Source organism: Desmodus rotundus, chromosome 2 (assembly GCF_022682495.2).
Source record: "Desmodus rotundus isolate HL8 chromosome 2, HLdesRot8A.1, whole genome shotgun sequence".
Classification (NCBI taxonomy): domain Eukaryota; kingdom Metazoa; phylum Chordata; class Mammalia; order Chiroptera; family Phyllostomidae; genus Desmodus; species Desmodus rotundus.
In genome coordinates this window covers 6,625,111-6,640,715 of record NC_071388.1, presented here as the reverse complement: position 1 = coordinate 6,640,715, position 15,605 = coordinate 6,625,111, and the positions used below count along the sequence as shown (strand labels likewise).

At 47.7% G+C, this 15,605-nt stretch overlaps 1 protein-coding gene across 1 annotated transcript in view; it reads right to left on the bottom strand.

Moving 5' to 3' along the window:
• Positions 1-1,998: 1,998 nt before the first annotated feature.
• The window catches only part of IGSF5 (immunoglobulin superfamily member 5), a 36,485-nt gene continuing 22,878 nt past the window's right edge, over positions 1,999-15,605 (bottom strand). Inside the window, exons 6-9 of the mRNA XM_024561773.4 lie at positions 12,957-12,981; positions 9,749-9,849; positions 8,416-8,489; positions 1,999-3,323 (exon numbers count right to left, since the gene is read on the bottom strand). Coding sequence (XP_024417541.2) covers positions 3,228-3,323; positions 8,416-8,489; positions 9,749-9,849; positions 12,957-12,981 — 296 coding nt within the window. The 3' untranslated portion in view covers positions 1,999-3,227. The remainder of the gene's footprint in view (positions 3,324-8,415; positions 8,490-9,748; positions 9,850-12,956; positions 12,982-15,605) is intronic.

Sequence of the window (15,605 nt, the reverse complement as noted above, 5' to 3'; positions counted from 1 at the left end):
ACCTTTCTGAGAACCACCCTTGCCCATGACGTTTGGAGGGACTGACTTCTATCACCCAGTCCCCCTGAACCCGTGTCACCTCTCCACATTGCAGGAGTGAGAGATGAACTTTCCTCATCAGCAAAACAGCATTTTCAGTTGCAAGCTGCCATGGGGTGTGCACCATACATAGAAACCGGTGAATGCACCGACATAACACCAAGGGGAAACGTGAATGGCAGGTTTGGGTAAAAAAGCCCATCCTGGACACATCAAGGTCATTGTCAGGTAGCTAGCTCTAAGTCATCGTGGTCTGACAGAACTGTCTGCAGCCATGACGTCTATAATCTGCACTGTCCAACATGGTAACTGGTAGCCAGTGTGACTACTGAACACTTGATACGTGGCTTGTGCAGCTGAGGAAATGAACCTTACCCTTTATTTCATTTCAGTTAGTTAAATATAAAAAGCCACATGCAGCTACAGGATTGGACACGGCAGCTCCTGAGAGCTGTGTCCAAAGAACTTATCTACCTCTGGTGAACTAAAAACTGGCTGGGATCCTTTAAGAAACTTACTCCTGGAATAAGCTACTATACAACCTCTTCATCAGTGACACAGGAACACTTCCCACAGACAGATGAACATAAAAATATTTAGAGAGTGCTTCAATAAGCACATATTAAATTGGAAACATTTCTATGAAAATCATTCCTCACTGCACTCCTGATTTCAGAACTTGAAGTTCAATTACAGTCTACATGCAACCCCACCCACAGCTCCTAAAATAACCACAGAAATACAATTCTTATAGCCAGCAGATGGCAAATATTTGTTATAATTTCATATACTGTCTTTCCCAATATTGACCTGTTTGATACCGATGCTTCCTGAACGCCTACAGAATGTCAGACTCTGGAAAGGTTACAAAAGGCGTAAATGACATGATGTTTGCCTCGTCTTGGGATCCGAGCTCTGTGGTGGTTGAAGGAGAGTGAGTTACTGAGGGAAGAAAGTGAGAGCCACTCACTGAGCAGCTCTGCCCCAGGGGTCTCCCGAACCTTCGCATCTTTCTCCTTGACTTGCACCCATTCAAGGACGGTGAGCGGAGACAGAAGCGCACCCCCAGGGAGTAAAGAATTATTGTCATAAACAAGAGTCTCACTTAAGCAGGTGCATTGGCATTTTTTTCCATAAAATGGGCTCCTAGGAAAGTGAAATAGTAATGAGTTTTTGAAATCTTGCATTTTTGTTCTACTCCAAAGAAAATAGACAGCCAATGCCCTCACTTCATGGTACGGTCTTAGAAGAGATGACATTTTTTCATGATCCTCCAAATCATGGTGATATTCAAACTATTTGATAGCCAGTGAGGCAGGAACACCAGGTGATCACAAAAGATAGTGTATGGGAACCGACTAATCAGACTAGACATTGTATGGGCACCAACCAATCAGAACAGATATTGCACGGGTGCCAACCAATCAGAATGGGTAAAGTGCCTGCCACACCCCAATGTGCCAGCAAATACCCCATGAGTTAGCTGCTGATTCACAGGCGGGCATGCATAGTAGGGGCCCAATGTGATTTAAGGTCATAAAAGTATTTTATAAGTCATGGTTGCATACAGACTTGTCTACTATTTAATGGACCAGCAAGCAGGAGTGTTGAGTAATAAGAAACATTTTCGTGATGCATTTGTGCCTTTGACTTAGTAACTGGAAGGAATTCACAAATACCTTAACAAATTTTAAAAGTCAAATTCTACTTTGGCAAAAGCATGGCAGGGCACGAGGCATGCCTGTGGGAACCAGTGCCGGCCAGCGCAGGGCTCGGCCCGGTCGCAGCCCCACCTCAGGGTGAAATGCACAGGCATGGGGCGCACAGTGACACACACAGTGAGGAGCTCTCCGTGGAAAAAAGACATATTTGGAAAAGGCAGCAATTTCATCCTTAGTGACAACATTTATGTTCACTTTAAACAAGGCGAGTGCACAGCCGTCAGAGACTAATGCGAAGATGTGGTTTTATTTTTACAGACACGCCCTGTTTGCTCCTCAGAAAACACTTGATTCCTGGGGTTGGAAAAAGGTGAAAGGGATTGAGAAGTAGAAATCACCAGTTACAAAAATAGTCACAAGGATGTAAAATACAATGTATCGTAATGTTGTAATATTGTAATAGCTAAGTGTGGTACCAGATGGGTACTAGACTTATGGGGGTGATCACTTAATAAGGTATAAAATGTCTAACCACCATGCTGTACACCTGACACTAATATAATATTGTTATGTCAACAATAACTGAAGAATAAGATAGAAGAGACGTAAGAGATACAGGAATTGAATACAGTGTATGAACCCAGACTGAATCCTAAACAAAAAACAAGTATTAAAAAAAAACAGCAAGACAATGAGAAAAGTGTAGTACTGAATCACCATTTCATATTTAAAACATTTTTCAATTAAAAAAAAGAAAATGCTTGATTCCTCAACACTATGATCCTGTCAACAAAGAACATAAAAAGCAAAGAGTTAAGAGAAGCAATACAAGCTTTTTGTGTTTTCTCTTTTGTTTATTAAAGAAGACATTCCTCATTTCCAGGTTCATCCTGGCATTTTGGTACGTGAGCTCTACCCTCTACAGAGAATAATCCACAAGTAAGTCGTCTGAGGACACAAGAGCAGCCTGACAAGCGGACCATAAAAATGAGCGTCTTCATGGAAATGCCCAATAATGAGATACTTCTCCAGGTGTGCAGCAGTTGTAGAATTTCATCTTATTTTTAACCTATGAGTTCTGAGTTTCCAGGCAACTTCAGATATCTGACATCTTAATTTTTGTCTTCTTTTTTCACTGACAATATGCAATAATGCCCACATATTACACATACATAAATATAATCTTCATGTGATGCCGGGTCATGGGAACACATTTAGAGTCATGGTAGGGTACAGACTTAGCTACTGTCTCTTAGACCAGCCAACAGGAGTGTGCAGTGATGAGACCAGTGTTGTGATCAATTTGTAGCTCTTACTTAGTAACTTGATGGAATCTTGAAACACATTGAAGTTGAATTCTACTTTGGAAGTTGGGAAAAGCAATTCCTTCTCTCGCCGTGAAATATCCTATTCGAGGATTCCAGCGTCGCTTCTTCCAGGTAATGCTGGCAGAGCTGGGGCCTCAGGACAACAGAGAGCAGCTCCAACCTTGTGTGACCAAGTCATGGGCCACGTGCAATTCCTTCACTATACTAAAGTCACGTTTCTGACCTGTTTAGGGCTGGCCATGTACAAGGTAACCTGCGGGTGACTTGTTGGGCCCAGCTGGCGGTGGTCGGGACCCTGGGAACAAAGGGAAAAGGTTTGAGTAAATCGGTGGAGGTCGCTATACACGGCACACTTAAGGGGAAAGCGCTGCTCATCAGGTAAGATGAAATGAGGGAGAGGAACACAAATGCTAACACATGCCCTTCCTTTACCTGAGTATTCTCGATAACACACACTATGAAACCGCCCAAGGTCAAGCCCTAAAGAGCCATCCAACTCCAAGAATCAGTATTTGTTTAGATGAAAGCAAATTGCTGCAAAGATGCACTGTTTTGTCTTTCAATTTTCCAACGGAAATTCCAGCCTTTGAATGAAAATAGAAACTCTTTCTAACCTTAGCAACACACATCTTCTGAAGGAGAAGGGTAAAATCGAAGGACTCACTCCACGTGGATCACGCAGCAGGCTCCTGTCAGGAAGGCAGGTCTTGGCCATTGTCGTTCTGAACCAACATCCCACACAACCCACTTACTCTTCCAGAGGTGCCACGGCCTGTCTCGGAGTACTGTCCATTCAAAGACATGCGACACGCTTTCCTGCCAGTCCCGAGAACGCCAGCTCAGATTCCAGGGCAGTGTGGCTGCACTTAACATCTTAAATAATGCAGCTGGCCACCATAAATGATTCACACGGCAGTGGGATGGCAGTGAGTCTCAAGGACAGGCCCACTCCGGCTCCTGGTCTCCATTTATTGACTCCCCATCGCACAGACCTGGGGAGCTGACGGGGCTCCCTCGGGCACATGCTGTGGAGTCGTGCTTCCGCTCGGACCACGCCTCGAGTCCTACCCTCGCTGCCTGCCCTTCGTTTCCACTGCCGGTTGTACAAGTGCGTGGCTGTTTGCTGAATTTATCGAGCCTTTATTTACGTCGATCTCGATAGGGGAGTGACAAACAGGGCAGACCTGATCCAGGTTCCAAGTTGTTCCATGTGATCGTCCCCCCAAACTGACAGACACAGAGCTGCCTAAAACAACCAGAAACTGGACCCGCTATGAACAGAGGCCTGGAAAGAAGGTGGGGAGGGGTGTGGCAAGGATTGTTTGTTTTAAATATTCATCAAGATGCAAAACATTTCCAAACCCCATGGCTTCAGATAAAAATAAAAGGCACTTGCCTTTCTCATCAACTGTGATTTTTGGTAAGAATTTCTAGTTGTACCCATCGGTTTTGCCCTAATGTGCTTTATGGGGGGTTACACCTGAGTCAACTGTACTTCACCAACAGAAACTCTTATCTGGAAAATAATGTGGGTGTTAGAGCTGCAGATTCGGTGCAGAAATGATCACGGTAGAAAAGTGTCATGTTCTGGTATGTGTCAGCTTTGAAAATCGGTCTCTCTCTTCCCCCCCCCTTCCAAAGCTTCCTACCATGTAATGCCTGGTCTGGGGTCTCTGCAGCCTAAAACCCTGTTTCTTTCGCTCACACTGAATGCAGTGTGCCTTTGGACCCACCCCAAATCTGGGGGCTTTAAAAAGGGTTCCCCAGCTCCCTGGACTCTGCCAAGACTTTCCACCTCACACCCATCCCAGCTCCCCCACAAGCATTGCAAATTCTTCCCTGCGCTTGGCGACAAGTTCAGGGCGGCGGGCTCCTGAAATCCCAGTCATTCCAAACACACAGTTCTAAGAAAACCCCAGATCTACAAAATGGTTTTTCCCTAGAAACAAATCCACAGTTATAACACTGTGGCTATACGTACATTTTCATACTGAGCCACCAAATATTTTCCTCCAAGCAACTCACCCACAGGGCGGGTGGTAAAAATACCCATTTGCTGGCCTGACTTCCCAGAGTCGGACCCAGAAAGCTGGAAAGAGGCTCAGGAGTTTGATCTGAACCAGCAGCCACAGAGCGTCCCTGCACTGAGACCCACGGACAAACCAGCAGGGCACCCAGGTGAGTGCGTCTGTGGGTGTGAGGTGCACTTCCAGGTGCAGGGACCATTATTCAGGATCCAGGCACAGGAAACACATCCCCACTCCCACCACTTGGAGGCAGGAGCCAGGACTGCTCTCTCTCAGCCTCTGATAAGCAATGCCACAGCCACAGGAGACCCCAGCCAGCGAGTGGGCTGAGAGGTGGGGTGAGCAAAGGAGGGGCCTCCACGCAGCCAGCAGGAAGAGTCCCATGGTGCGCAGCCCAGCGTCACCCCACAGACCTGACCTACGCCAGCCACTGACCCTGTAGCTTCAGAGCACGGTGGCTGCCTTCCGCAGTCAAATCTCCAGCTCTGCAGATGCTGTCCCCGTGACACTGCCCCAGGGACATTTTTCAGTCTTCTAGGGACTGTCAGCACTGAAAGCATCAAGAGATAACTAGGGATCCAAAGAGAAGAGGTTCCCCTCGAAATCAATCCCTTCTCTATCTTCCCCGTGGCAGCATGCACCTATGGTGCTCTGGGCCCTCACGGAAAGGATGTCAAAGGAGCAAGAGCGACGGGAAGCCGGTGCGGTGGCAAATGCGCTTTCTCCCCTTCCAGGGGCATTAAAATCCCAGTCTCCTGTTTCAGTAACTGTTCAGTGGAGAATGAAGTGAATATCGTGCCCAGTGACACGTGATGAGGACGCGGCCGTAGAGGCTCAGGTGCGTGGACACAGGTGTGTGGAACACTGGATAGGACAGGAAGGTGTGGTGTTCAAGGCAAGGGGGACAGTAACCCAGAAACACTGCCTGCCCCTCAGAGCGCCATGCTCAGCCCTGAGCTGGCTGTGGTCACATCCCACAGGGCTCAGTGTCTGTCCCCTCCTCTACTTATAGAGGAGTCTACACAATTCCAGCAAGAGTATGGCACAGTCCACCCTGGGAGGGGTCTACCCCAGCCCCTCCCCCATGTAGTTAGCACAAGCATCATGCATGCCTGGGGGCTGAGCAAATGGTGATTACTGGGTGGTGTGAAATTACGAGCTAGACAAGCTAATCTTCGGCAGCGGCCCACCCTCCATCCCAGCAACCCCCTTGCTATAACGTAGCAATCTTGCTATATATAACCTCCATCTTGCTATAACGTAGCCAATGACTCTTAAACCTAGCTGCCTGTCTAACACACAGGTGCTCTGGCCGCCTGCCCAACTCTACCAAGCCAGGGGGGTCCACAGGTGGGGACCAAGTACCTGAGCCTCCTAAAAGCCGCAAAAGCCAGTTGATTGCATGCAGGACTGTGTAGTCTTTGGGCCAAGAAGGGAGCCACCATGCTCCTAGGCTAGGCCTGGCCCTTTCCTGTAAGTGCTTCAGGAAAACCAGCTCAAGTCCAAGTTCTCCAAATGGGCACCTGCACACAGTGCCTGGGCCCATCCCTCAAAGGCACCCTTTGGTTGGGGATCAAAGATGGACCTTTTCAGAACTGCTTGTCCTAAGGACCCCACGCTAAGCAGAAAAATCCTGCTGGCTAAAACCCCTCTGAAAGTTTCTAGCCCAGGCAAAATCAGTTCCCCTGCCCTGCATGCCATCTGTTCCTTAGGGACCTGGAGCTCCCGGCCAAGATGCAAGGCTCCCTGGGGGCCTTACAAACACTTCACAAAGCTCAGGTGTGTGTATCTCAAGCCCTCTGGGCCCAGGAGGATGGCCACTGTTCTTTTTCCACCAATAGATTATTTAGCTGGTTCCATGTTTAAGTAGCAGAAACTTCTTAAATTTCTCTCCCTGCGTATCTTCCAAACAACACTTGAAGCTGAAGCAGCATCCGCTCAGCCCAGAAACGTCATTCTCCAGTCCTGTTTCCAAATGCATCTAGAGTTCCCCTTTTTCCTCATCTATACTTCAAAGCGAATCTGACAGGACCCTCTTCTGAATCTCCCCCCCCAACCGCCTGCCCCATCCCCCACCCCAGCCAGGCCTGAGCACATTGACTTGTCTACCAGAAAGACAGGGAAAGGTCACCACAGAAAAACCTCAAAGTCACAATGGTGCTGGATGGGAGAGAGACCCTTCATCACCCCACAATTGCCCCCACTCAGGTCCAGGCATGGGGTTGACAGGCGACATTCATCACAGCCTGCCTGGCAGGGAGTCCCTTTCCCAGCCACCTGTTAGTCAAGGGGCCGGCCCTTTGAAAGGGAACCTGTTGCATCTCTGCAATTATCCCTCCCAGCACCAGACTCGATGCATCAAAAGACAGCGGCGTAGATGGGAAGACCTTTAGCTCGGCACTCTCCTGACACCCAGCTTGAGAAAGCAGCTTGAACTCACAATCTGTCACGTAGGTCCATCCTCTTTCATGCCACAGAGCCCTCGTATGTCTTCCCGCCTGGCTACCTTGGCTGCCACCAATAGCATCCCTGAGGCCCTCCTGGAACACGGCTGAACACCTGTCAAAGCACCCCTTCCCCCAAGGCGAGGACCACGTCACAGGGAAGATGTATGGATTGAGCTGAATCCCAACAGCAGAGAGGACTCATACACCTGGAGCTGCCTGGGAGCTCAGGTGAACGCTCAGGTGGGGGCTGCGAAGGCCCTGTCTATGCGGTAGGACCACAGGCTACCGGTGCCTCCCCTGCAGAACAGAGCCAGGGGCCTGAGCCAGCGCGCTGGCAGGAACCCAGTTCCAGGACGGTGCAATAAAAATGTACTTCTCGGTTAAAGCTGCTTTTCTACAGGTCAGAAAATGGTGCTGGTGACATATATTTTGCCTAATGTGATTGTGGATAAAAAGAATCCTATTTTCTGCATATAAACTTAATTCATTAATGTGTGAAAACCATGCGGACTCTGTCACAAAATTAACATACTAGGGACTCATGGGTCCTGACCCTTTTCTTTAAGGGGACTTCCTTTAGAAGGACGCCACCCATCAGGATCTGCCCAACAGCCAGCAGCATCTACACCTGGGCCCTCCCAGGAACCCCAGGCTCATGCACCCCACTGAACACCCAACACCCCTGTGCAGACACCCCAAGATCTACAAGCCCCAATTAAAACTTCTGGTCTTTCCCCCCAAACTCACTGCAAAGGACAAGAGATGTCCTGGCCCAGTTCCCTCCAGTGTGATCAGCTGACCTAGAGGCGAACCAGGGCCACATTCTCCCATCATTCGCCTACAACCACAAGGCAAGGGTTTTTCAATGGCGCAAAAAAAAAAAGTCCAAAAGGGGTGAACGGGTCTACATCACCTGCTGAGCTTGCCCGCTGCTCTGCCATTCGGGAACACTGGTGTCGCGGGGCTTCGGGGGGAGAGAGGCAGTCTCTGCAACAGAAGAATGACCTGGAGTCACACGTGAGGAAGCCAGGCCACATGGCCTAACGATTCTGGTAAGTAAAGAGGTGCGTTGGTTTTACCAGAGCGCCCCCGGCCTAGAGTAACCCTTAACCACAAACAGACTGTTTTTAAAGTTGCCTCGAGGTTACGTACTTTGAGAACATCGGTTTTCTAATGAAATGTAAGTATGGTAACCAGACTCGAAATCAGTTCTTTCCTCAACATGCTCGTCTCACCCAGAGACAAGATGAATCCGCGGTTTTCACTGCTGGCCAAGGAAAATAAACCAACACAGGGCGGACGGGCAAAAAAGAAGCAGCGAGGTTTGGTTCGGGCCGTGATCCTGGTCAAGCTACTTGATCAATGGCTCCAAATATGAATGGACACGGGAAATTTTGCAAGAAGCTGAGGTCGGATTAACAAAGGAAACAGCCCACGCTTTGTGGAAGTCTTGCACATGCGCAGCTGGCAGTCTGGACTGTCCGGGGAGGCAGCCATGGCAAAGGGAAAAGAATGGGCCGCTGAGCATTGTTCTAATTTTAGTCCAAAAAAATAAGTGGTTTTCAGGCCTCTCAACGAGAATCGATGAACTAAAAATCCTTCTGTGGAATGTGTTTTGCGACACAACTTATTAGGACCAGGTCTCCCTCCCCTACCCCTCTAAGGAGCAATTTTTCTGCCTTAAACAAGGACCTCGGTTCTAATCCTACCCCTGCCTCTTCCTAGGGACTGTGCCTTCTGAGAAGTGCTCCCAGGAGGATGTACCCTCTCAATGTAGGACACTGAGAAGCCACAAAAAGTCTCTTCAAAACTGGGTTGCGTCTGTCAACATTCCCCCACGCCTGTGAAGGTGAACTGGAACAGGTGTCTCGACGAGTTCCCGTTCCGCTCGGACCACACTGAGGTTCCGGGGCAGGTGCCCTCCGTGTACTAAAATGCCTCCTCGCAAACTTTAAGGTAGAAGGCTTTAAAGAAAGAGAACGCATGGAAAAATTTTATTTATAAAAACACTTAAGTTTCCACATCACTTTATTTTTACATGTTAGACAAACTAGGTGGATTATTTTGCTGTTGGTCTAATCCTAGAACATTCCCAGTTCTGGAATTTCTCCTCCTAAAAATCACCCAGAAAAGAGAAACCAGCCCAGCTAAACCACCCGCCTCGTGGACGAGCTGGGGTTTGGGTGAGCCCCCCTCAACCCCTCCCAGCATTCCCAGGTCTTTCTCCGGCCCACCCATCCACTCACGTTTGGTCCCCTGCTCGTCCAAACTGTATCCATAGTTTTCGTTTCCGCTTCTTAACTTTGGCTCAAGAGTTTCCATGTTTGTCTTCACATTTGGAGGTTTCCTAGAATTAGACCATTTTTTAAAAACCAAGTGTTAATGGTGATGGATCTTTCGTTCACGCTGCTCCACCCAGAACATTCTCACACGTTGAACTGACTGCGAGCCACCGCCCAGCCGCTGGCTCTGAGGGGTGTGAGGCTCTGGACGGACACTCCCAGCCACCCACGAGGCTGGCAGATGGCCTGCATGCTCACACACTCCTGGGACGGGGAGAGATCAAGCGTTAGCATCAGAGGTCTGTGGACTCCACTCCCAAGTCAGTACTCACCTCTCTGAAACCAGTGACCAAATAAAGCAGTGCTGGCAAGCTACAACCCTCAGGCCAAATCTGGCCCACCACCTGTTTTTATAAATAAAGTTTTATTGAGACACAGCCACACCTGTCTGCTTCCATGTTGTCTATGGCTGCTTTCATGGCACAACAGCAGAGCTGAGTAGCTGTGACAGAGAGCATGTGGCCCACAACACCAAAAATATTCACTCTCTGACTCTTTCTAGAAAAAGTAGGCGACCTCTAAAGTAAAGCAAAACTCACTGCAGCTTCCCAGGGACAGGAAGTGTGGCAATGGGTAGCCAAACATTTTTAAATATTCATGCTTGGCCACTAAGAATTTATTACAGGGAAATAATCTAAGATACGTGCAAAGATTTACTTGAAGGAATGATCATTCATGAGCTAGTCACAGTAGCAAAAACTGCAAACAACCTCGGTGCCCCACCGTAGGGGACTAGCAGAATAAGCGCATCTCTGCAGTAGGTGAGAACGCCCATGCACCGCTGCTGGAAGAGGAGCTGCTACGTCTACTTCAGAAAACCGTGTGGCAGGATCGGCTAAAGCTGAACAGTGCCCACCCGACAACGCAGCTTCCACGCGCCGCTGCAAGCCCGACAGAACACGCGGTGCACACGTCACCAAAGGCGTTAGAAACTCGGTGTGGCCAGATTCATTCATTCATCTGAAAACTACCCAAGTGCCCACTTAAATAAGATGGAAAAGTAAACTGCCCGTCTGCCCGAAGGTAGGATGATATAATGATAAACGATCTCCATCTGTCGTCGGCAGGATGGGTCGTCTCTCAGTGGGAAGCGCAGGAAGACCCACACGAACGAGGACACGCAATATGATCTCACTCATATGAAGTTTCTGAGTCCACACTCTGGAGATGTGGGGGTGGGTGTCAGAAGAACTTTGAGGTAGGAAGGCAGTGATGGGGTGGGGCCTGGGGGGTGTCGTTTGGGGACCTGGGAGTGCTCCTGTTTTGCGTGTGGCATTCCAGGCCCAGGCTTCATGAACACACCCAGCAATCCAGCTACACACCCACAATTTGTGCACTTTTCTGTACTTGGGGTATATTTCAATCAGATACTTTGTTAAGTGAAAGAAACACAAATGTCATAGGGAAGGATGTGTTAGCAGAAATCATCCTCAGAATAATGTCAAGTGAGAAGAGTAAACTATAAGATAACATTTGTTATAATCCAAACCTCACAAAACATCTATGTGTATCTATGCGAACTCACCCGTGTAAGAATATACACACTTATATAACAGTAATTTCTTCTGGACAAGAGATATGGGCAACTTTAAAATCATTTCCTACCTACCTTTAAAATCATTACCTACCTTTGTTTTCTATTTTTTATAGAATAAACATGCATTGATTCTATCGAAAACTATGGGGTTTTTTTTCTCTGATGGCTGCTAGCAGCTGACATAGCACCATGGACCAGGGCCCCAGCCCCAGGCAGAACAGCCCAGCTCACATCCTGACCCGTCCACTCTCTGGAAGCGGGACACCTGGCACAACACTTAACCTCTCTGTACCTACCCCACAGTCTCCTCATCCACAAAAAGGAAAAACAGCCTCATAAAACCACAGTGAGAACTCGGTGTGATGCAACATCTCCACCCACCCAGTGTAGAACAGTGCCTGGCACATGTGTCAGGCACTCAGAACATACAAGCTATTAACATCGCTACCGTTGTTATATTCGTTACTGATTCTCCTCCCGCTGTCCTGCCTAGCTGTCAATCACTGTGTTATAACTGAAGTCTCCTAAGACCACAGCAACTAGAAATGACAGATGCTGCACGGTCTGCAATGGTGAGCTGAAGAATCCAGGCTGCCATCCTGCTAGGGACAGCCGTGTAGAGAAATGCCAGATTAACGATCCGGCTCACTTTCCCTTCCTGTCCTCTTGCCCTAAGTCCAGCCCCAAAGGAGGTGTATTTTCAGGTTGCTATTTTGTGGTGCCCTCAGAGAAGGGGCAGCTGCCTCTCTCACAACGCGCTCTCCCCAAGGAGGGCATGGGGTCCGAGAGCAAAGGGGTAAATTCTATTACACTCGATTACCCATCTTCATTCACCATGTGCAGCCTAAAGCTATTTGACAATCACAGCATTTCAAAACATATGTAATAAACTACTGACAACTAGAAGTGGTTTTGTTATAACACCCCCACAAATCCACGGCTGTCTAAAAACCCCTGTCCTCAGTACATTTGTAATTATGTAAATATTGCAGACACGCACTGGTTATTGTATTCTTATAAAGTCCTCAACGGTTACTTAAAAGTGCTTGCAGCTACTTCTAGACAGTTTTGGTCCCTCCCCACTCCCTGGCTCCTGTGCCTGGTCAGTTTCCTGTGCCTTCTTCCCCCATCCCCCTAGTCTCACCATTTTCCACCGCCCCGGGAACTCCAGCAGGACCTCTGCCTGGTTCTCAAACATCCTTGAACCAGTCCTCGATCCCCAGCCTTGACTCAAAGCAGGAGGGACAATAGTCATGGTGCATAGTGTCCTCTTGTGGACAGAGCTGCAAATGCCAGGCACAAGCAGAAACGCTCACTTTTCCGCAGTGAGCTGGGAGCCATCAAACGTGGACAGTAACGGCCCGCCTGGTATGTTCCGCATGTAACAAGCCGTGTGAGTTTGGGATGGCACAGGTGTCTTTCGGAGCTGTCCCCTTTCTGTACTTCGTTTTGAGTAACATAACCCTAAAACCCTTCAGTTACACGGGGTGTGTGTATGTGTGTGGAGTTGGTGGTGGTGTCTGCTTGTTTTGCATTTGTTTGTGTTTTCAGAAAATAGATGTGACTTAAACTTACCTTATTTCACTTTGATAACTGGATTCTGCAAAAAAAAAATTACATCAGCAAAATCAGGACATTTATTCTGAAAATAAAATCTCATCCATTTTTATACATCTCCCCGATTTTAATAAATTACTGTGTATTGGTGACCCCGTAGGTATTAAGTTCCCCCACACAGAATTATCAAATGACTTCTAAGCATACGGAAAGTAGAATTTGTTATTTACTATTATAAATGTAAATCACCCCTAAGTCCCTGAAATATGGTAGGTCCCTAAGAAGGACTTAGAGAATCCTGAATGTGACCAGCGAGATTGTAGAGACACCATTCGCCCTGAAGGGGCGCTCTGCTTCCTGCGTCTGCGGTCAATCACTCAGTACTCGCGGTGGGCCGCACCACGCCAGCCAGCGCTGCGGGCGGTACGACCTCATTCAATCGTTACAACAGCCCAGAGGTAGGGGTTACTGTGATCGTGTTTTTAACAGGCTAGACGAGACACTGCTATATTAACATTACTATATTTTTAACAGATAAGGAATTATACGGCTCAAGCACCGTATTTCTGGAATTCTAAGATACTTGTTCAATGACTGTGTATGAAAGGTATGAATTCATACCTTTGTGTCCACCCTCCCCCCCGAGGCTGTCATCAAATTGCTATTGTTTCCACTCAGTGGGCTCTTGGGGGGGGGGGCCAGAATAGAGACCTTGACCATGGGGAGGAACAGAAATAGACAGCAGTCCCTTCTGTCCGTCCCCGAAGCCAGTGTGTTCTTTGCAGCCCAGCTGCCCTGTAGGCCTTCTAGTCACGGCGTTTCACGAGATCTAAAAAGCACTCATTTTCCTTTTCTTTTGAAAGATAATGCTCTCACCTATTTTCAGTTCTAATAACGTCCGCTGGTTCACACCCCAAACTGAACCTCAGGAGGGATCTCATTTGAAGGTGAGAGGTTGACTGGTCTCCCTCAGGTACAAAGGGAGTGTCGCTGGGTGGGGTCCTCACCACCCTCCCTTGTCCCCAGATAACCAGTCAGCACACTGAGAATTCTCCAGGCACCAGCAAAGCAGAATGTCAGGGGTACTTTTGAAGGAAACTCGATGTATAATATTTGTAAGCATGGAAATGATTGCCATGGGGAAATCCAGGACTTGATTGGCTCCTTTACATCATGTCAGGGTGAAGTGCGTGTCCACTGTGAGTGACACCCGGTGGGGGCGGGCCTTGGAAGGAGGCTCTCCCAGGCTCTCGTCCGATCCTGTCACAGAACAGCTCAGTCTTATGTGGGCTTTTAATCTCAAAGTTAAATAAAAGATAAGTTCTAGGGTGGATCACAGAAGCACTTAGTATATTAGTTTATGGAATTCTCACACCCAACCTACAGGATATACTTACTCCTAATTTGTAAATGAGGAAGCTAGGAATCAGAGAATCACGCTTCTGCACACCCTACGGGGGCCCCAGCACCACCAGCCTTCTTACCAGGCTCGTGTGGAACAGACAAAAGCCTGTGAGAAGCAGAAGCCAAGCAACCAGAATGTTCTCCAACTCTGCCACAACAGCCAGTGCGGAAAACAGTCATCCGACAGCACTGAATAATCCCAGTCACTTCGAACTAAAATGTAAGTTATCCAAAAGTTTCCACTTAAACTGCAGTCTATCCTACTTGAGTAATCCGTCTGTGGGTAGAGGGTAACCCCAGCTGAAAGCAAAGCCCCATCAAACCTGGGCCAGGGGTTCACAGCCTTTCCTTTTCTGTTTCCTAGGGAACAAAGTTATATCACAGAGTCAGCGCCCCAGTCACAAACCAACTCCACGCGAGAGCTGAGGCTACACCATGCTCTTGGCATGGAATGTTTCACTGCGAGATAATATTTTATGTAAAACGTTTACTTAACCCGGTGCCTGGCACGCACACTCAAAGAGCTCATCCAACGACAGTTAGTGTTGATAAAAGTAAAGATGTAAGTAAACCAACACCAAAGCTCCAACTTTCGAGGTAAAGAACTTGATTGTAGAAAATACTCAAATAGAGTATTATAAAATAGAGTATTATAGAGTATATAAAATAGAGTAATTTTAGTTGAAGGTTTTACGAGACGAACATAAGGATGGACATACCCTTCAGCACTTGGAAAGTCCTGTGCCATCCACACACCAAAGAAGCTATGGTTTCTGACATCACAAACAGCTAAACTCTACAACAAGCCCACCCTAGTGTGGAGCCAGACCCCCAAACCAGGCCACTGCCTTCACAGAGCTTGAAGGATCTCAGAAGACCTCATTCAGAAGAAATGTGTAATCATTTTTATTAATTTTATTTGTACCGTTTCTGTTAACAGGAGGCCTTCTTTTTTCTTTCTACCACTACATCAACATTCACTTACAAAGGGAGATTTGGAATTCTACAAAATAGGAAATAATCTTATGATGTGTTTGGATAGGTAGGTATTATTCCAGAAAAAACCTAAATGACAGTTCACAATAGCCTTATATCCTTGCAAATAAGCACAAAAAATCACACAGTCAGTGTGTTTGATGCTAAAGGTGCCACCTCATCACCTTCTCAAAAGCTTGAAGACCTGTCCTCCTGGGGGTGTGGTGGGGAGGGGGGCCACATCAGGCCCCAAAGGAATGGCTCTCTTCCTTAAGAAAGTTCGTGTCC